At 50.7% G+C, this 22,155-nt stretch overlaps 1 protein-coding gene across 1 annotated transcript; it reads right to left on the bottom strand.

Moving 5' to 3' along the window:
• Window positions 1-1,185: 1,185 nt before the first annotated feature.
• FAM167A (family with sequence similarity 167 member A) lies at window positions 1,186-21,859 on the bottom strand. Its single transcript, XM_066180111.1, has 3 exons — window positions 21,425-21,859; window positions 13,450-13,984; window positions 1,186-3,960 (listed from the first exon to the last, which is right to left on the bottom strand). The coding sequence occupies exons 2-3, from the start codon at window positions 13,816-13,818 to the stop codon at window positions 3,697-3,699; spliced, it is 633 nt and encodes a 210-aa protein (XP_066036208.1). The 5' UTR covers window positions 13,819-13,984; window positions 21,425-21,859; the 3' UTR covers window positions 1,186-3,696.
• Window positions 21,860-22,155: the final 296 nt, after the last annotated feature.

Here is a 22,155-nt window from a genome sequence, read left to right as displayed (position 1 = left end):
AACTATTTTTGCAGAATCCCAGAATGGTTTGGGTTGGAAGAGACCTTAAAAATTATCCTATTCCACCCCCTATCATGGGCAGGGACACCTTCCACTATCCCATATTGCTCCAAGCCTTGTCCAGCCTGACCTTGGACACTTCCAGGGATCCAGTGGCAGCCACAGCTTCTCTGGGCACCCTGTGCCAAGGCCTCAGCACCTTCACACTGAAGAGTTTCTTCCTAAGCAAAGAATTTTAGGCAAAGTGTTTAAGTTGTGAGTAAAAGCAAAATTTATCCAATCAAAATGCTTGACTGATCCGTCCCCTCCTTTAAGATTTGCATTGAGCTTTTGGGGGCAAGGAAAAACAATCTGAAATTTTATCTTCCAGTTAGCCTGGAAAAATCCACGGTCCTCCAGCCTGGCCACCTAAATTAAAAATGCAGTAAATTATTCCCAGGGATTAGTCTCAAACTGTCTCTTCCATTTCATGAGGAGCGTGTCTCACTGCTGTGTGGCTGAACACAACACCGGAATCAGTGCCCAGAAGATTCCTACTTCCAAGAGACGTAGCAGCTGCCACTGGTGCTCCAGGTGGAGATGCAGCTTTGATTTGTTGGTCCACAAAGAGGCATTTTTAGGATGGACTTCAGGACCAACCTTGATTTCCACCAGCTTTTCCCTCCAGGTATCTGGGAAAGGGAATATGGCTCAAAGCCACAGGAGAGGAACCACCGCTGGGGGGTTTGAATCATCCCATTGTGGACAGCTGAGACCTGCAGGCTCCTCTCTGGGAATTCTGTGGTGGGAGCAATGAGCTGTTCTCATGTTTCTCAAATCTGACCCAATATTTTTGTTTCAAATAAAATTCAGCAAAAATCAAACCTATTTCTATTTATTTTTCCTTCCTAACCTGATATATTTAAAGTGCCTGGACTCACTTTTCACTCTGTGGCTAACTAACATAAAACACGAAAAATATTTTTTTTGCTTTGTTTCTTTCTTTCTTTCCCATATGTTTTTGTCCAAATACACCATAAGTGCTCCAACCTCATTTTCCTCCCATCTCTCCTGGACTGCCAGGTGGAGCTGATGGGTGTGAGTGGATGCAAAAACCTGCCAGGAAAAAAACACCTGGCACACCTGTAATCCTGGAACACACCATCCTGCTGCTTCCCCAACACAGTGAGAGACCAGAGGCAGAAATCAATACAGACAGAGTTTTTATAATTAAAAAATTGTGCATTTCGACAAACAGCTGGCAGTTACACCCATCCCTCATCCCCCTTAATGCAGAAAATAAATGTCTGGAACCCAGACATCTGATCTTCTAATGCCACGTGTAATGACCCACTAAGACTGTGCTTGAATTAACCTCCTGCTTTTGGCTACCAGACAAGAGCCCAAGGGCAGGTCCACTCTGTATTCAACTCCACTTGACCCTAGAGAGAACCAGTCCCCCTTTTCAAGCCATTATTTTGATGGAAAAACCATCATTTCTATCTTCTGATTGAAAACACCTCTGAAAAATCAACATGTGCGACACAAATGGATTTATTTTTATGAAAAAAGTAAACAAAGAAGAATTTTAATGAGGTGGGGGTTGTTTTTTTGTTTTTGTTTTGTTTTGTTTTGTTTTGTTTTGTTTTTGTTTTTGTTTTCAAGATGTCCATGGGGAAATAAGGCTCTTCCTAGTACACTGAAGGGCACTGTGGCTGGTTGTCTTGTCCAGAGGCCAAGTGACAGCCCGGTCACAACCCAAAATAAAACTTTCCTCACCTGGGGGAGCACAGGATTCAGCACCCAGGCACGGTGCTGATGGTATGGATAAAGCTCTGGTGCCTAAAATTCCTCCTTCCTTAGCAGAAAAAAAAGATACTCAGGGAGCTTTGGAGCTGATGGGGAGGGGATGCTCTGGGGGATGGAGGGCTGGTCTCAGCTCAGAGTCCCCAGCCCCTCACGTCTATGAACCCCTTAGTTTTTCTCTACCATGCAAACCTGTGGAGGCACAGGAATTATTTGTCTTCTCAGCACCAATCTCAAACTCCCTGTGGACCCCAGGCCAGGAAGTCTCCTTGGATCTCCCCAGGCACATCGGGGTCCTGCCGGATCCTGGTTCCTGTCACATTTCGGGACAAAGGCGTGAACCCAGCCTGGAGCCTCCTGGGGGAGGCATCCTGGGGGCTCAGATGAACACACACAGCGACTGACACACACACACACAGAGCTCACAGACACAGGCACATCGACACAGCCAAAACTTCCAGAGCAGTGGGATTGCTCCTCCTGCTCCTTCCCAGGCCTTGGGCTGGCACAGCGGACACAGCCAGGTCTGCTCAGCCAAGAGTTGCTCCTGCCCGGGCACATGGCGAGGAGCAGAGTTGGGCTGAGGTCACAGAATGGTTTGGGTTGGACAGGACCATAAAGATCATAAAGATCTGGTTCCAACCCTCCTGCCATGGGCAGGGACACCCATGAGCAGGATTGTTCCACTCTGACAGGGTCAGGAGCAGTGTGGGCACAGGAGGGAGAGCCTGAAGGCATCCGTGCTTGATCTTGGGTGCCAGGTGTCCCAAAATTGCCACAGCAAGGCCCCTGGAGTCCCTTGCTGGGCAGCACCAGAAGTCCCTGCCTCCTGTGCCAGGTACAGGCAGCCGTGTGCACTGAAAGGCAAGGAAAATACAGCATCCATCTCACATTCTACTGGGCAGGGAGGGAACCCCCTGTGTTGCTGCAGGTCCAAAGCTCATCACAGCAATTTCTTTCTTTAAAGTCCCATTTTGAGTTCATTACCCAAAAGTCCCCTTTCTCCTCTTGAAGTTCCTCTCTCTGATGGATGTTGTGTTGCTACAGAGGATCCAGGGTTTGCTGGTGCTGCTGTTGCGGGGTGTCAGCCTGGGGATTTCTCTGACAGGAGATGTCTTGGGTACAACACTTCCTTGTTTGCAGGCTGAACCACAGGGTGTCTTGTGGCTGACAACAGGATCCAACAGGATCAGAACCGTGTATTGCTCTGCGTGTGATTTCCAGGGCACACAGGAGACTTCTGGTCAGCTGGAATCTCTGAATGTGCCCATGGAGAACCCATTATCTGTATCACAGGCAAAAAATGAAGCTGTAGTGTCCTGGACTCTATGGGGCAACCCAACAAACACATCTTCTTGCCACTTCTTGGGGCTGGTACCATTTAACCCACAGTTCTCTGCTTTCTGGCAGGGCTCCTTCCCACTGGAAATCAACTTCCCACCTGAAACAGCCCCATGGATCCCACACTTGGAGCAGCAGAGGCTGAGGGTTGGTGCCCAAGGGGACATCCATGGAGGTTGTCACTCCAGCCTGGGAGGAGGGGAAGGGGAAGGGAAGAGGGATTTGCTCTGTAGCTGATTTTTGACCCCTCCTTTGATTTTTGAGCACAACCACCCACACCAAGCTGCATCCTGTGGGAAGAAGAGGAGAAGAAGGGACTTGGCGAAGGAGCTGAGTGCATGTGTTGGGTCTGGATGCTCTCCAGGCTTCTCCCATGCAGACCCTGCCTTCCCCACGAGCATCCCCAGGCCGTTCCAGCTCCCACCTCCACACTGCCACCAAGACCAGCTGCGGGCTCCCTGTCTGCTCCCTCTGCTCCTCCTCGGCCTGTCCTCACCCAGCCGTGAGGCAGAGGGAGACTCTCTCCCTCTCTCTCCCCCATCCTTCCCTCTCCTTCCCGCCGCGCCCCGTTCAGCACAGCGAGAACCGGCGGGAGTTGATGTTCATCTTGGTGACCCCGATGAGCTTGAGGGGTGTGGAGAGGCTGAAGGAGCTGACGAGGGGGAAGTCGCAGAAGAGGTCGGCCAGCTCATCCCGCTCCTCCAGCTCGTACGTGGCGTCGTTCAGCATGCGCTGGTGCAGGTGACACGTCTGCTCGATCTTCAGCTTGTTGATGTCGCTGCGCAGCCGCATCAGCTGCCGGGCCAGCTGCTGGTCCTGCAGGCGCATTTCTGCCTGAAATGGGGAGGGAAGAGGAGGTTTTTAGTGGTGAAGTTTGCTGCCTCCCTGCTCGAGGCTGTGCCGGATCACGGGGAGTGAAAGGGTGTTGAGGATGTTGAGGTGTTGAGGGGCCCGTACAGAAAAGGGCGACAAGGCTGGTGAAGGGTCTGGAGCCCTTTCAGGAGCAGCTGAGGGAGCTCAGCCTGAGGAAAGGAGTCGCAGGGGAGACCTCATCACTCTCTACAACTCCACCTGCAGCCAGGTGGGGATCGGATTCTGCTCCCAGGGAACCAGCAACAGGATGAGGGGACACGGCCTTAAGCTGCTCCTGAGGAAGGTTAAGCTGGACATTACGGAAAAATTCTTCACAGAAAGAGTGATTTGGGCATGGAACGGGTTACCCAGGGAGGTGGTAGCGTCACCATGCCTGGAGGTGTTTACAAAAAGGCTGAATGTGTCATGGTCTGGTTGACAGGGTGGTATTAGGTCATAGGTTGGACTCAGTCTCAACCTATCTGATTCTGTGAACTCATCTAGAGGTGCTCGATCTGTGAGGGAGACAGGGATCTTCCAAGCCAGCAATGCATCCCAAAAAAAAACCAGCTCAGGATGGGGAATTTTTAACAATTGAGAAATTCCATGCCTGCTCATGTTTTCAGGAGCACCAGGAGACTGGAATTAAAGCCGTGCCAAGGCTGTTGGCTTGGGTATCTGTCAGGCTTCAGAGCCTCCATCTCAACATTAAACAAAGCCCAAATTAATTTTGCTCATAAGGCAGCAGCCACAGGGAGACAGAGCAATTAGAGGTGGAAGGGACCAATTAAAAGAACACCAAAGGACTGATCCCCAAATACTCAGCCTGGGTTTCCAGCCTGCATAAGTCAGAGCTGGTCCATGACAGACTCCACCTCCCCTGTGGATTATTTTATCTTGGTGATTTGAAGTGGCTCTCAGGATGGGACCTCCATGGTCTCCCACAGGACAGAGAACTACAATCTCCAAGGTAATGACCTAAGTGTTTTGGAGGTGTTTTTTTCTCCCCTGGCACCTGGCCTGGGAAGGCGGAAGATTCAGAAGTAATGGAAGGAAAGAGGTCTTTTCTTAAAAAAAAAATCAAACTCATAATTAAATAATAATTTTTTAAAAAAAATTAAAATATTTAAGATAATAAATAAAATTTTAAAATAAAGAAAATAATAAAAAAATTCATTGCCACAGGATGCTGTGGGTAGTGAAGGAAGGAGATGAACACTTGGTATGGGAGTCAGCCTGGCAAACAGGAGCAGGCAGGGCTGGAAAAGCAGATCAAGACAATTCCCACTTCCCACCCCACTTCCCTCCTCACAGAAAAGCAACAAAACCACAAAAGCTACAAAGAAAAGAAGGTGGTAAAGAAGCTCAACAGGCTCACCTGAAGGGGCTGGAACAGGATGATCTCTAAGGTCCCTTCCAAATCAGCCAGTTCTAGGACTCTGTGAATCTATGTTTTGGGCTAAACATCCCTTTCCTAGATTTTAGCAGCATGGATTTTAGCCTGGAGAAAAGGAGACTCAGAGGTGACCTTATCACTCTCTACAACTTCCTGAAGGGTAGTTGTAGACAGCTGGGGGTTGGTCTCTTTCTCCAGGCAGCATCTGACAGAACAAGAGGGCACAATCTCAAGCTGCTTCAAGGGAAATATAGGTTGGATATTAGGAAGAAGTTTTTCACAGAAAGAGTGATTAAATACTGGAATAGTCTGCCTGGGGAGGTGGTGGAATCACCATCCCTGGATGTGTTTAAAAGGAAACTGGATGTGGCACTTGATACCATGATCTAGTTGAGGTGTTAGGGCTGGGTTGGACTCAATGATCTTGAAGGTTATTTCCAACCTACACAATCTGTGATTCTGTGATTCTGTGATATGATCAGACTGTATCAGTGTCCCTCCAGGCCTGAAAATGAGCTGCTCAATTTGTGGGTGCAGATGTCGCTCTGGGGCAAGGGAGTAAATTATTCCTGGCCTGGTGGTTTGTGCATGAAGATGTGGCAGGGAAGGGAGGAGGGAAAGTTCCCCTTGAGAGACCCCACAGAGACCCTGATATTCCTACATGAGACCTTTCCATGCCTCACACAAGGGCTGCTGCAAGGAGTGTGTGAACCAAAGCAGCCTCAGGGTTGCTTTATCTTGTGCCATAATCCCTCCTCCTCCAGGCAATTAGAGAATCCCAGAATGGTTTGGGCTGAAAGAGACCTTAAAGATGATCCAGTCCCACTCTCTGCCATGGGCAAGGACACCTTCCACTATCCCAGGTTTCTCCAAGCCCCATCCAACCAGCCCTTGGACACTTCCAGGGATAGGAACCTGTGCCAGGACCTCACCACACTCACAGGGAAGAACTCTTTTTTAGTATCCAAATCCCTTCAAACCCAAACCATTCTATGCTTCTCTGACACTACAGAGGCGTCCTGGAGGACCTTGCCTGATGCTCCCAGCCAGCAATAAGACTCCAGCTTGGCTGTTTGGAGAGGATTAAGTCACCTTTGTACCAATCTCTGAGTGAATCTCTCTCTCTCTCTCTCTGGAAATCTCTCTCAAATTGTTGGCAGGGTTGTGGTCATTTACCTTTATCAAAAAAACCCACTATTTCCTCTCAGATCTCATAACCTGTGCCCCCAGCAGAGCAATGCCATTTGGCAGGTTTTTATTCTTCCACCTGAGTTACAATTTAAAAAAAAAAAATCATTCTGTTGATATTTTTCCCTGTCTGACAACAAATGCTGCCATTTTATCAGGGAGGTGATCACAGATGTTATTGGAGTGACCCTGGGTCATTCTTTCTTCTCGGTGTATCAACTTACCTAAGAAATGCCAACAAAGGCTTTCATTGAATATTTGGAAGAATGTGGGACTAAAAAAAGCCTCTGCTGCCAAAAAAAAAAAAAAAAAAAAAAAAGAAAAAACATTCAAAAGGGAATTATGAGGTCATTGTGCAGAGGCGTGTGAGTTATAGGTGCTTTTTTTCTCTTTACCAGCTTTACATTTTTCGACTGGTTCTTGTTTCTCCTCTCTTTTGAGGAATTCATTTGATTTCAAGCAAGCTGGAAGGCAAAGACCTCCAAAAAATAAAGATAAAGGAACAAAGCTTGGCAATGGTTGACTGAAACCACATGGATGTGGCACTTGGGGACATGGTTTAGTGGTGGCCTTGGCTGTGCTGGGTTAACAGTTGGACTCGATGATCTTCGAGGGCTTTTCCAACCTTAACAATTCCATGTTTCTGTGAAAGCATGATGCACACAAGGAGGAGATGGAAGATGGGATGAGGGCTGTCTCTGCGTGTGCTCCCTGGAAAGCTGCCTTGTCTTCCCACGGGCTTGGGAGTTCCTTGCCTGGTGACAGGTCCTGTGGGGGCAGCTCTGTGGGGTGGCAGCTGGGCAGAGGGTGGAGCATGAAAGTTAAGCTGCTCTGCAGGACATAAACTCTCACTCCCCACACTCACCCCTGGGGCTTGGCTTGAGATGCAAACCCCCTGTCCTGCATCCATGGAGCTGCCCCATTAAACACTGCCCTGTTCAAACCCTCCCAGAATATTGAGCAGAATTTCAGCCAGGACCCAGAAATCCTTGTTCTCCTTCCCTTTCCCAGAGGCTCTGCACAAATACTAAAACCATTCCCCCTGTCCCATGCTGAGGACCAAACAATTGCTGGAAAGGATGAGTGATGCCCCTTTAAAAGCAGCACTGTCAGGCCAGCAGAGCTCCACAAAGCTGCCTGGGAATAAATAATGGGATTACAGGGGCCACATCATGAGAAACCGTGGGGTTTTTGGTTTGCAGAGTTCACCCACAGGGCCGGTCACCACAAGATAACTCCACATACTAGTTTATCCCTGAGAGGTGGCAGCAGGATCCCACACATGGATGCAGAATCCTGGAGAAAACTCTGGACAGCATCGAGCAGAATCCAGGCTTTTGATTTCCTTTGATCCTTTCATAGCCAGGGCAGGAAGGGCCTTAGGTATGCCTTGCTCATAAAAACCAACATTTTAACCCGTTCTGCCTCTCTCTGCACACCCAGCCCCAGCTGTTTCTCACCAGCATGGTTGGGGAATGTTGTTGGAAGGGACAGGATGCTGGGCTGAACTTCCCAGGCTTTAAGGGGGAACCGAACTCAGGTTCTTCCTGGCAGTGAAGCAACTGCTGGATTGAAATGCAAAGCTGGACCATGGGATCTTATGAACCTAGCGAGGATTTTCTGCTTGGATTGAGCCTCAGAGTCTCCCAGGGATGTTTAATACGGGTGAGGGAGAGAAAGCTTTGGGTGCATCCTTTCCTGTTTTCCAGTCTAGGTGGCTCATCCTAAATAACTGTGAGCAGTTGCCTTCAATTTTGCCTTCAACAGAGAGGAAACCAAATCATTTTCCCATTTCCAGCAGTCTGTCTTTCTTCTGCGTTGCTTTTGGGGGATTTTTGGCAGGTGGCACCTCAAGGCATGGAGATGAGGAGCCCTTTGAGATTTCCCTCTCTTCCCAAAAGGGAAGAGTCCCATGGATGAAGTCCCAGCCTGGTCCATGAAGCTCAGGGAGATGGTCTGTGGAGAGGCAGCTGGTCCCAGAGGGCCAGTTTTGGGGTTTTTTTTGTTTTTTTTTTTTTTTTTTTTTTTTTTTTTTTTTTTTTTTTTTTTTTTTTTTTTTTTTTGTTTGTTTGTTTGTTTGTTTGTTTGTTTGGGGTTTTTTTCTTTTTTTTTTTTTATTTCCAAAAGATCAAAAGAAACTGAAATGTGAATTGGCACTTTCCTGAGTGCAGCCCCTTGGATTCAAGCATGAAGGAGCAGAGGCCACTTGTCAGATCTCTGCCAAACCTTTCAGACAAGTCCACACTGTCTTTGTTCTGGTTTGGAGCTTCTTCAAAGGTGCTCAGACGCCGCCCTGTCATGGCTAATTTTAGGTGCTCACACCCTTGTAGTGCAACCCACATGAGTTATCCCAGATCCTTCTGGAGCACCTGGGAGTTACCCACCACCAAACCCCAAGAGACCTTTGCCAGCTGGACCATGCAAAGCCTCCCGTGGGTCCCAAATCTCACTCTTCCTCAGTGTTGTTTCGGCTGTGTTGGCTCCCTCTCTCCCCAGAACAGGGTGGCTGCACGCAAATGGACCCTTGGGGATCATCCTGTTCCGTAATAAATCCTAAACTCTTCCCTAGTTTCAGCAATTTAACAATAGAGGTCACAGAGTCACAGAATGGTTTGGGTTGGAAAGGGCCTTAAAACTCATCCCATTCCAGGCCCTGCCATGGGCAGGGACATCTTCCACTATCCCAGATTGCTCCAAGCCTCATCCAGCTTGGCCTTGGACACTTCCAGGGATCCAGGGGCAGCCACAGCTTCCCTGGGGAACCTGTTCCAGGGCCTCAGCACCCTCATAGTGAGGAAATTTGCTGCTGCATCGTTGTTTAAATTCACTTAGCACTTGTTCAGCCAATATGAGTATCCCAAATGGAAATAAAAGCACTTAATATTTAATAAAAAATAATCTGACCAACAGGACACAGGTGTTTAATGATTTCCCAGGAGGGACCATCAGACATTTGTGTTCCTTTTCAAGTCTTTCCTGCATTCTTGCTCACATCCCTCAGATTTCAGTGCCAAACTGGTGAATTTGAGATAGAAAACTCATTTTTCCTGAAAGGACAAAGTTATAAATGTTATAAGATGTCTCTGCTCAAAGGGTTGTACTTCAGCCATACTTAGGAGGGAGGGGACTTTGAGTGCTTAATTTCATAACTTGTAAAACCTGGCAAATTAAAAAAAGAAAGAGCAAAGTGTGCCCCCCTCCAGTCCTGGAGTCTGTCACCATCCCTGGGCTGGTGACGTTTTTGCTCTCAGCACAGATGAGGGGCTGCCACACTTGACAGTGCAAAGGCAAACACAAGGGCAAAGAAAAGGCAGGAGGAGCTGGGGAGGGAAACACTCCAGCCCCCGGGGCAGCTCAGCACATGCTGAGAGCTGCAATTTGCTCCTACACCTCCACAGAGCCTCCTAGCATGAAAAACAAGAGCAGTTTGCATGTCTGAATAAATCAGCTTCTCGGGGCCAGGTTCTCAGCAGGGCCCAGCTGACGTGGCTGGCTGAGGCTCTGTGGGTTCATGTCAGCCCCACAAACCCGGGCCAGGACCTGGTGTGCAGAACGAGGGTCTGGGGCGGGTCACGTGAGGTGACAGGACAAGAAAAACAGATGGACAATAAAACCTTGGGTTTGTATTTTGCTTCACTTCTCAACGTGAGCAGCCTGAACCTGGCTGGAGCCAAATCAGAGCAGACTCTGGAGACACAGAGGAAAACTCCTTGCAGTGTCAGATGATAACTTTTGTGCGGATTGGGAGTAACAAGAGGTAGGGCAAGAGGAAATGGCCTCAAGTTGCACCAGGAGAGGCTTAAATTGGATATTAGGAAAAATTTCTGCAGCAAAAAGATTGTCCAGCCCTGGCACAGCTGCCCAGAGCAATGGGGGAATCCCTATCCCTGGCGGGATTTGAAAGCTGTGTGGATATGGCTGGGGACATGGTTTAGTGCTGGCCTTGGCAGTGCTGGGAAGTGGTTGGACTCGTTGATCTTAGAGGGCTTTCCCAACCTAAGCCCTTCTGTGATAGTTCCAAATTTACCCTCTCCTGCCTCTGCTGCTTTTGGCTGGGATAGAGTTAAATCCAAACCCGGGTGGTCCTGTACCAGTTGCCTCTTGAGAACAGTCCCCAGCATGTGGAAACTCCTGAAGATCCAAGTGCTTGGCAGGATGCTCCCTGGGACAAGCCAGAACCATTCCAGGGTGATGCTGTTGAAACAACCCAGCCTGAACACGCTGGGAGCTGTGCTGAAGGCTGGGGGTGATGGAGCTGCACTCTCTGCATTTCATCCCATAAGGACACGGCTGCTGCACTTCATTCCTGCATGGAAAGAATCTCCACATTCACCAGCTTTTGCCCCTTCATTGGATAGGTGAATCCTACAGACCCTAAATAACCATATTGTGGAATCACAGAAGTGTGGAATGGTTTGGAAGGGAAAATAAAGCTCATCTTGTTCCACCCTGCCGTGGGCATGGACACCTTCCACTATCCCAGGTTGCTCCAAGCCCCGTCCAACCTGGCCTTGGACACTTCCAGGGATCCAGGGGCAGCCACAGCTTCTCTGGGTGCCTTCACCACCCTCACAGGGAACAATTCTTTCCCAATATCCCATCTAGCCCTGTCCTCTGGCAGTGAGAAGCCATTGCCCCTTGTCTTTTCCCTCCAGGGCTTTGTCCAAAGTCTCTCTCCATCTTCTTGTAGGCTCCCTTCAAGAACTGGAAGACCACAATTAGGTCATCCCAAAGCCTTCTCCAGGCTGAACAAGCCTAATTGTCTCAGCCTTTTCTCACAGCAGAGCTGCTCCATCCCTCTGATCATCAAGCCTCCTCTGGACTCTTTCCAGCAGCTGCAGCTCCCTCCAATGTTGGATCCCAGATCTGGAGGCAGCTCTGCAGGTGGGGACTCACGCGAGAGGGGCAGAAGGGACAGAATTTCCCCCTTTCCTGCTGCCCACACTGGGGGATCAGCCCAGGATCTGGTTGGTTTCTGGGCTTCATCCTGCTATGGAGCCTTCCTGATGGCTTTGCTACCACAACATAAAGAAAAGCAAGGAAAAAATCTTGTCTGTGTTGGGATGTTTGGAAGCTTGTTCATTTATCTGACAAGAAACTGGATTTCACCCTTGAAATATAATGTGAAATGCGCCTTTTGGTTCCAGCACCATGTGATGGGATGGCCTGGCTGTGCTCCCTCTGCCTGCTGGCAGCTCTTACCCACACTCATGCCTCCAGCACAGCTATTTCACCCTGTGGTCAGTCAAAAAATTGCTCTCTCTTTTGGGGAAATTGTTCTAAATTACCAGTCACGTCCAGATCCAGCAAAGACTGGTATAATTAAGCTGCTGGGAAATGGAAAGTGAGGAACAATTAGGGTTTGCTTGGCCTTCTCTCATCTTTAATTTAAACTTTCATTTTATGACAGATGGTGGTTTAGATACCACACCCCAGTCTAAGGGGTAGAATCAGACTCTAAGACAATTTATATTTCTATCATGGGCAGAGATTGAAAGAAACCCCCAAATCTTTTAAAATCCAAGGTTCTGAGAAGGAAAGTCTGTGCCTTACATTCTTTGATCATCTTGAGATTTGGGGTTTACATCAAGTGTGAATTTAAGATTGCACCCGGATTCAGGTCATAGATCTGGAGCTGAGGTTCTCCAGAGCACTGAGGGGTTGTAGGGGATAATCTCAAAACTGTTCCTAATAGTCCTGAATTCCTGAAAGCCACGATCCTGAGAAACCAAGTCACCAAAGTGCAATATCCATAATGACCTCTGTAAACAAATCCTCAGGGGACTAGTGGAGTTGGGGGAATGCAGCAACAGAAAGTTGACAAATCAACATTATCTGAAGCAAAAGTCACAAAGAAATCTTTAAAGCTGTTACTCATTTTTGTCAGAAGCTTTCCTCAGAGATTTCAGTGCTTCTCAAAAACAAAGTGTCTGCACAGGAACATTTTCACAAGTGTTGGCCACAAGTGATGTCCCCAACCCTGTTGCGAATATTCCTGCTGGGACTCACAGGCAAAATTCCAACTGGGCAACAGGAACAAAGCCACGTGTCATGAGTCACTTCCAGTGATTTGGGCCAAATAAAAAAGACTTTTCATGCCAGTGAGGAGAAGGGAAGGATCACTGGGGAAGGGTGCTTTGGGTGTCTGATTGCTTCTACTCTTGAGAAGAGCACCTGAACTCAGTCACCAGCTCTGACTTCAGCTGCCCTGACAGGAACATATCCATCCTATTGACCTCCAGAAAATCACAGAATACCCTGAGCTGGAAGGGACCCACAAGGATCATTGAATCCAACTCCTGGCCCTGCACAGGACAACCCCAAAATCACTCTGTGTGTCTGAAAGCATTCTCCAAACATTTCTTGAACTCTTGTCAGGCTTGGTGCATCCTCCTGGGAATTATCCCCAGGCTGAGCTGACTCCTGAGCTCAGCTGGGAGCTGGGTCAGGCCCAGGATAAATTTGTGCCAAAGACCATGATAGCAAAGGGACAGAGAAAAGGCAAATTCCAGCCCTGTGCCCTGGCTGTCTGGATTTTCCTTGCACAGTTCCTAGAAAAGACAAAGCAATTTTGTCCTCTCCCTCTCTGTGAAATGTCCAGCACATAACCACCAGAAATAAACAGATGTGTGAGACAGGGCCTAAAGCTGGGACGGGAGGATAACTGAAATGTCGACTGGATTTGAAGAAAAACAAGAAGGCAACAGAGGATGGACCTGGAGGAGCTTCAATGAGTGATGGAAAACACAATGAGTGATGGAAAATAAAATGACTGATTGTTGCCTTTCCACCTGGGGCTGAAGGCAGGTAGGAACAAGGAGCTTTCCCACTCTTTTATTTTTATCCCTCTTGAAAATCTGTGCTAACAGGGACAGGCAATCACTCACCAGCTCCTTCCTAAGCCACGTCAGAGCTTCGTCGATGCTCTCAAAGCCACCAATTCTCCCTGAGGTGACAGTCCCCTTGTCCTGGGCAGGGCTCCCATTGAGGTGCAGCTGCACCTTCCTCATGGGGACAGTCTCCCCCGGGGTCTTTTTGGCCTCGTCCTCCCCCTCTCCCTCAGGCTGGGGGCTCTTCCAAGCCTGCTCCTCCAGCTTTGCCTTCCATTCCAAGTAGGAAGGGCGCCTGGTCTCCAGTCTCAGCTTCTCTGTCAATGCCTTGAGGGTCCTCAGGTGATCATCTGGAGGAGGAACTCCCCCAGAGCCGGCATCTGTGCTGTCCAGAGCCTCTTCTATTTGGATTTGGGGCACAGACATCCTCTCTGGAGGTCCAAAGGCATAGAGGTGGGCTGGAAAGGACCAAGGATGGAGGGGAGAAGCCTTGAGGTTTGACCAGTTGTCACGAGGTGCTCAACACAGCTCCCTGGAGGACAGCTGAAGTGTGGGTCTCTGCTCAAGCACCAAACCAGCCTTGGATGAACACCTAGAAGGAAAAAAAAATGGTTTTGAGAAGGAAAAGGGAGTGAGGAAAGAGAGAGCTCTTGCTGGAGCAGGGGAGTGAGAGTTTTGGGAGAGGCTCAGTGCCAAGGTGCTGCTGGGGAGGGTGGCCTCACCTCGGTTATCTGAGTGCTCTGGGGCAGGAACAGACAGGCTCTGGCTTTTAGCAAAGCTCTGGTTACCTACACCTCCAATCTTAACTCAAGGGGCCACAGAAAGGTTGCCAAGAAGGCCAGGACACATTCCCAGACCCCAAAGTCCTCTGGAGACAGCAGTGGCTGATGCTGGATGTTGGGCTATGTGGTTTCGCTGATTTTCTGCCTGGCAAACCCATATTTCCCCATTTGGGCAAATCAGGTCCAGATGAAATAGGAAAACTGGAAATAGGGGAAGTTTAGATTTAGTATTAGGAAGAAATCCTTCCCTGTGGGGGTGGTGAGGCCCTGGCACAGCCCAGAGAAGCTGTGGCTGCCCCTGGATCCCTGGAAGTGTCCAAGGCTAGGTTGGACGGGGCTTGGAGCAACCTGGGATGGTGGAAAGTGTCCCTGCCCATGACAGGGGGTGGGATGAGATGAGCTTTAAGGTCCCTTCCAACCCAAAATACTCTGTGAACCCAAACTTCTCCCAAGAGTTTGAGTCAAAAGGAGAACGGGAGAAAGGGACTTATCCTTCCCCACACCACAACCCCCTCCAGTTTTACAGGTCTGGGTTTAGTTCTGGGTTTGCTAAAGCTGCAGCCTGAGGATTCATCTCCCTCCTGACCCTCTGGCTCCAGTCAGGAAAATGGTCCCAGACATGTGAGGCACTAACTGGGGTGCTGGCATGGTTTGGGTTCAGACACCCAGGGGGACTCGGACTTGTGGTTTCCATCACTGCCCACATCCAGTTTGTCCAGTGGGAATGGCCCCTTGCAAACACCCCTTAGGAGCAGTAGCACAGAGAAGCCAGGAGCTTCCTCCCCACTTCTCTTCCTGTCGGCACTCGTGGAAGCTGTGCCCAAAACTGATCTGACAAACCCTGGCACCTGGAGGGGCTGAGGACTCCTCTTCAGGAGTTAAGCTCAGGCAGCTTCTGTATTCATTTGCCAGCAGGATCAGGTAAGAGACATTCTCAAGGTCGTGTGCTCATCTATAGCTGAGCTAGGAATAGATCCAGAGCTCTCCCCTGAACGTCAGGCACAAAAACAAAGTGCTTTTCTGCCTGCCTGGTGAGATGCTTGGAAAACCAGGCAGGATGTATGCAGCTTCCTAGAGTTACTCAGCCATTCTTCTCCCTGCCATTTCCACAAAGGCATGGGCAGCTCTGAAATCCAGACCATAATTACGCCTCTCCAACCTTTTCAGTAAGAAGATTCAATTTAAAATAAACACCGAGTGAGAGCAAGACTTATCCCAACAATTGTGTGGGGGCACATGAGCTGCAGGAGGAGTTGATAGTGTACACACAGACAGTGTGGGGGTGGAGAATTAGTCATCTTGTGGTCTCCTTCCTGCTCTTATTTATGTTAATGAGAGTTTTACGGGGAGAGGGAGCACTCACAGGCACTCTGTCAGGTTGAAGCCAACAGCTCTCGTGCCTGGAACAGCAACAATTTTCCTTCTTCTCTTGAAAAGGAGAGAGGAAAGGCGTGGGCTGCCCTGTTGGAAGGGTGCTCTGCAGGTCTCAGGGCATGTCAATGAATTTACGTTTCCTCCCACTCCAGCCTCCCCAAGTCAATAAATGAAAACCAGTGATGACTTTAAAGACCCCATTTCTGAACTTTTTTTTCTGTCCTATGAGACCTCTGTGGAGATTGCTGAGGGCGACCCAAACCCGGCAGTCCAAGAGTCTGCTGCAGTGCCACTCTGGGCTGCTGGCTTTGCTAATCCCCAGTAAAGATCATATTTTTATGGTTTTCTGGATGCCACAGCTACGAAACAGAGCCCCACACAAACTCTTTTGTCCTGTTCTCCAGCGTGTATGGAATCCTCAGGGTGGGAATGGCCCCTGGTATTTGAGCACTGGGCACAGCTCAGTTAACATTTAGAGCATTGGACCATGAAAACAGGACAGCAGCTTGGAGCAACCCCTTTGTCACAACCCTGCTGTCATCTCCCCCTCCCTGTCACCACAACTCCCAGCAGCTTTGGAGGAGATTTGGTTTTTCTACCCTAAAAGCAGCATCGATTCAGCCCATCCTTCACTTTCTCTCTGGTGTAACATGAAACGTCTCATTCGCTCTGCAGGGACACCCCCCAAACGGGCAGCTCTCTTCCCCAGCCTGTCCAAAGTCTGAAGTGACAGAAGGGAGCCACCTCTAATTTCCTATCAATATCTTGGACTTGGATCAAAGACCTGCTGTGGAGAGAGAGATCTGAAAGTTTTAGGTGTGTGAAGGATGCCCTTGTGCTGTAACACAAACCCTTTGGTGCCTGAGAGTTACCCAATTCCCAGGAACAAACCTGCCCTTGGCTCAAATCCACATCCTCCCAGTCTCCCTGCCCCATGCTAGGCTCCCCATGGGCTGGCCTGTGTGAGGGGATTTAAGTGATTAATCCCTGATTTGTCTCATTATCGCACTTGCCACAGGGAGTTCCTGCCACTCCTAATTAGGGGTAAGGAGTTCAGCCCCAAAACAGGGTGCGGGTTCGCTCACACCTCACTAAGAACCTCTGCTCAGGGGCTCCCTCCTCCCCTTAGATGAATCCTGAAAGCACAGAACACAGGTCACTGAAACAACAAAAAAATCCCTTTTGTTTCTTTCTTGGGTTGAGTTTCCATTGGAGAAGTCAACTGACCTAGCCCAAGGGATCAGCACAAGTCTGGGATGCAGAAATAATAGGGATGTTAAACTGCGAGTTCAACAATCAGGCAAGGTGGAGGCGTGGGGAGCAAATTCTTCTTCTTCCTTCACAATTCCTGGTGGACTGTGGATTCCTGTAACACAGTTTCTTATTGCAGGGGAGCAGCAGTGACTGCAGGAGTCTGTGTTAGAGGAATTCTGCTCCTCCGGAGGCTGGGAAGACAAAAAAGCCTCGATATGAGACAAAACCCCAGCTGACAGAAGCCCTTTTGCCCGCACAGACCACGGATAACACTTCTGGCATGGAGCAAACAGGGAAGAGGCAGCGGTTCAGCCTGTGAATGACCTTCAAAAAGCACCTCAGCCCCTTTGTGCCTCAGTTTCCCTCTCACTGAGAAGTCAGTCCATGCAACTGGCCTTCAGGGAAAAAGCTCTGGGGATTTTCAGAGATGTACAGAATCCACCTCTGGTGTCTCCAGGTCTCATCTGGGTGCCCACATGCATTCCAGTTGGTGCAGGGACACCCCCTATGACCCAGGGAGTTTGGCATGCGGTTCCCCTGATTGTCAGCTCTGGACATTTGCACAGGGGTCACCCTGGGCTGTGTAGACATTCCCTGATCCTACAGAGGGAACCCCTGGAGTAAATCCAACCTGCCAACATCACCATCCAGCTCTGCACCTCCCAGCAGCAGTGGGGGACTCTGAGCTTGAAAAGGTGGGATGAAGGAACCCTGAGGTGGAGCGAGAGGTGGGGGACAGTGCCTGGTGTGCTGGGAGAGCTGTGTTTGCCTCCCTCCTTGCACAGCAATGACACAGGGAAGCGGTGGGGGTGACTGACCCCCACGGAGGTCTCTGACCCTCCCTGGGTGTCTGCTGCGGGTTGGGAGAAGGGCAGAGAGGAGGAGATGCCTGTGAGAAGGGGTTGCCATAGCAATGGAGTAAGAGAGGACTCCAGCTGCTCACGGAGGTGGATGGATGTTCCGGAGCATCCTCAGGGCATCAGAGACTCAGAGGCCTCAGGAATGGGGTGAGGGAAGGAGAGAGCCATCAGGATCAACACTGCAACTCCCTGGAGCTGGTGGTTCCCTTTCAGGGTGGCTGCACATCACTCATTCCTTTCCCCATGCCAGACTGAGCTCTGTCAGGAGAGGAGCTGCTGTGCTCTGTGGATTTGGTGAGCTCGGGGCTCCCTCACCCTGGCAGAGCCCCCCCATCCTGCTGCTCTGCACAAGGCTCCTGCAGAGCTGGAGAACAAATCCCTGGCCACCCCACCGACTCTGAGGAGAGCTGGTTTCTCTGGATTTTATTATTCAGTGTTCACCCACCCAATCCTTTTCTGTAGCAGCTGAAATCCTCTCCTGCAGAAAACCAGCCTGGTCCCAAAGTGACCTTCAGCTTCCCTCCTTTCAAAAGGATAAAATTCCAGCAGCTTGAAGAGCTGTCTGATCCCAAAGCAGGACACGCTCCTGGGCTGGAATTGGTGCTGTCAGGATCAGATGCTCTCTGCCTGCTCAGGATGGTTGGGACAGGATGGAAAAGGCTCTGCTCCTGCTGGAGGAGTCACGGCAGAGCCCTCAGTGACACTGAACATGGTGCCCATGGAGACCTTCCAGCCATGCTCCTGTCTGTGAGCTTGCTCCTATCTCCATGGAAAAATGACAGCACTGATGAGACCAAAATGGGCATTACAAGCATAGATGTGGACATGGCATTGACATAAAAACAGGGAAAAGGGAAAAAGAGGGGCTTTCCATTCACGTATTTAACCTGGAGCAAGACAAAGATTTGCTCTGGCACATCTTCTGCCCAAATGGCCTCCAGAAAGAGCCCTGAACACTACAAGGGAGGAGGGGAGAGCAGTGGGGGCTACAGGAAATCCATCAGAGGAGTGGAAGGATGCAGAAATGGCTGCCCCAGCCTTGGAAGTGTCCAAGGCCAGGCTGGACAGGGCTTGGAGCAACCTGGGATAGCGGAAGGTGGAAGAGGGTGGATAAGCTTTACAGATGGGACCTCCCTTCCAGCCCAAACCATTTTGTGATTCTGTGAGATTAGAGGGGACCAGTTCACACTCCCTGCCCCAAGGCACTTTTCCCTGGCTGATTTCCAGCATCACCGGCAGAGTCAGAGCCTGTTTCAATAAACACATCTGTACCTTCCTGCCCGACTACACCTCATCCCTCCTGCACCCCCCCACACAGCTCCTAGCAGGCTCCTGGTGAGGGAGCAGGGCTGAGGCTGCTGCCTGCTTCAGAGGGACCCTTGCAGCTCCATTTTCAGGCCAGTTAGGCTCCCCTCGATCAGCAGATTTCCAGGCTTTGTGTGGAAGTGTTTGGCATTCCAGCAAACCAGTCTTCCAGTCAGCTGGAAGTAGCTGCGAACTGGGGAGCTGAACGGGCTCAGTGCTTTCAACCCATCAGCCCAAACCAGGAAGGATTCCTCTTAGGAGGAGAAGGATTAAGGAGCAGAAGCAAAGGCAAGTTTTCAGGCTCTTGAAGTCACCGTGTCCACCCCCGGCACGTTCTTCTGAGGTCTGTGGAGCCATGGATTGTGGGCAAGGGTTTCTCCTCCACGCACTGCCCCAGGCTCCCAGCAGGTTTTGGAGCTAATCTCAGAGGTGGCACAGCTAACCTGTTCCCAGAGATGCCCCCAAAGGGCTCATGGCTTGGCACAGCCGGTTGTTCCCCCTTTTTCCCTGCTGCCACTCCAAGCACAGCCGCATTTTCAGCAAGGAGAGGCGGGGACCTCTGTGCCCGTGTGCCCAGGATAATGAAAAGGGCTGGGATTCCTTGGGAATGAGCCAGGACAGGCTGAGAAATGCTCTCTTCCCAGGAGACGAGTACGGGGAGTTATTTTTTCCCCCCAAATGCAGCATGCAAGGGTGTGTTCTCAGAAAGAAAAAAAAAAATAAAATCTAACCTTTTTGTTTTGTTGAGCTCCAATCTGCCCAGCACTGAGCTCAGCCCCTGCAGGGACAACGCCAGGGTCAGCTCTCACTGGAGACCCCCAGGCTCCAAGTTAACATGATCAGGGGAGCGGAGTCAGCCCCTCGGTGACCCCCTAATCCCCTTTACATGCCCCCTGTCCCATCCAATTATCCAAACCATGATCGCCCAACCTCTGTCCTCAAGACCTGTCTTCTCCCAGTGCTGAGCTGCACTGTGGGGTTTAACATCATTTAAAATCAGCTGGCTGCAAACAGACCCTCCTCTCCCTCCCCCCCGAAGGGCTACGCTGCTCTGAGGCTGATTATTTTTATTTTTATTTTTTTTTCTTTCTCCCTGCAGTGTCTCTGCTACATTTTGCAAACACCTAATGGCTGCAGGGCTGTTGCAAGCCTAGAGCCCGGCAGAAGCCGGATTCCTCCCGTTCTGCCGGATTTTTGTGGTGCACAGACCACCCCCCATGGAGGATGGGGGGGATTTTAACAGGCATTTGAAAGCAGTGAAGAGCTGGGATGCAAAAAAACCACCAGCAGCTCCCGTGTGCTGAAATGATGGCTGGCACAGAGCAAACCCACAGCAGCCAAAACAGCCTCGTTCCCGCTGGAAAGTGGGGAGTTCCTCGGATACAGGGGATGAGCAGACAAAGCCAGAGGAATCAGCCGGGCACAGCTCCTCGCTGGAAGCCAGGAACTTGGTTTTCATCCATTCCCCCCTCCTTTTCATCATCCCCCCTTCCCCTCCGCTGAGGTCCCCGATGTAGAAAAGCTCCGGCGGGTGCAGGATTGTGGAATAACACGCGGAGCGCGGCAGGGAAACAGGGAGGGGTGTCCTTAGAGAGGCGCCTGCGGTGGGAGAGGTGTCAGCCTGCCCGGAGCGGAGCGGGGCCGGGCTGTAGGATGGGGATGGTGCCCTGGTGTGCAACACCCCGGGGCGTTCGGGCAGGGCTTGCACAAACACTCGTGCTGGGAGGGGTGTGGGCTGGCGCTATTATTTTAACAATTACCCCCAAGCTGTTATAAAGGGCTCTGAAGAAGTTCTGACTGGGGTTTTTTTTTTGTATTTTCTTTTCCCCCCTCCTTGGTGCAAACCTGAGCCGCGAGGGCCAGACCTGAGCAGGTGGAAACCTGCCCTGCTCAGCTCACGGTGCCTGATTCAAAAACCCGAGGCAGCAACGCCCTGCGAGGCCACCACGCTCATCCCACCATGTCTGCACTGCACAACCCCACAAACCTCTCCAGGGCTCCTGCTCCTCTCGGTCTGAGGGGCTGAGGGAGCAACAGGTGATTGTCCCAAAACCCGGCCAGCCTCTTCCCCGCTACACCTCACCCAGTGCGGATAAACCCTCCCGGAGCGGGTGAGAAGCCCCACGTTGCTCCCAGCCGAGAGCGAAATCCACGAACATCATCGGAAAGGAGGATTCAGACATTCCCAGTCAGTGGGGAGCCATCTCCGGGGAATGTCGGCAGGAGATTGCGGACGGGGGGACACTTTGCAAACCCCTGCCACACGAACCAGCACGGCAGAGCCCAGAGCTGAACTGGTGCTCGGTGGGGTCCCCATCACCCCTCACTGCTGCTCCCCAGGGACATGGTCCTTGCCCGGGGGTCCCCTCCAGCACCGGGCAGCTATCCGACTGCTCCCGTGCAGGGTGTCCCCCGGGTGGCTCTGTCCCCAAAAGCCACCACGAGCACCAAACTTACCGGGGCTGGAATCAGAGAGGGGATGGCACGGACATCTTGGCTCCCTCCTTGCACCTCGGGTCGCCAACTTGGTGTTTGCAGAGCGGTGTCACCAGTACCTCCCGGAGTCTGTCTCATCCTCCTCCTCCTCTGTGTCTCGCTTCAGAAATCTGTGTGTGGTGGTTGGTTTGTTGTTTTTCTTTTCTTTTCTTTTTTTTTTTTTTTTTTTTCATTTAAGGGACTTTTTTTTTTTTTTTTTTTTTTTTTTCCCTCCCCAGCGGTTGCGTCAGGGCTGTTGCCTGGAGACAGGCGAGCTATTCCAGTTTGAGCTTTTCAGTGCCGATTTCCTCTCTCTCTTTCATTCATGCCACCAAGCCCTGAACCTACCTCCCACCAAGCAATAACCCTGGAGAGACCTGAAAGGGAGGAGCTGCACAGCCCGGGTCCTAAACATCCTCCGGCACCCAGGAGAGGGAGGAACATCGGCGATGCTTTCGGCGTGTAGAACAGGGATGGAGCGGTCCAGTGGAGGGCAGGTACCCTCAAGGCTTGCAGGAGATGCCCGGAGAGCTCCCGAAGGGATCTGTGGCTCTTCCCGACACCAGCCTGCTGGTGTCCCTATGCTGCTCGTGTTTCTTACCACGGATATCAGCCCCCTCCCAAGGAATTTGGGGTCGTCTGGCACTCGGGAGAGCTTTGGGATAACGTTTTCCAGGCACCACAGCTTGCCCACGGTCACTGCGTGTGCTCAG

This window comes from Chamaea fasciata, unplaced genomic scaffold (genome assembly GCF_029207755.1).
Source record: "Chamaea fasciata isolate MVZ Bird 193981 ecotype frontalis unplaced genomic scaffold, bChaFas1.0.hap1 SCAF_3, whole genome shotgun sequence".
NCBI classification, from domain to species: domain Eukaryota; kingdom Metazoa; phylum Chordata; class Aves; order Passeriformes; family Sylviidae; genus Chamaea; species Chamaea fasciata.
Note: the sequence above shows the minus strand (reverse complement) of the source record. Positions and strands in the feature narration are given on the sequence as shown.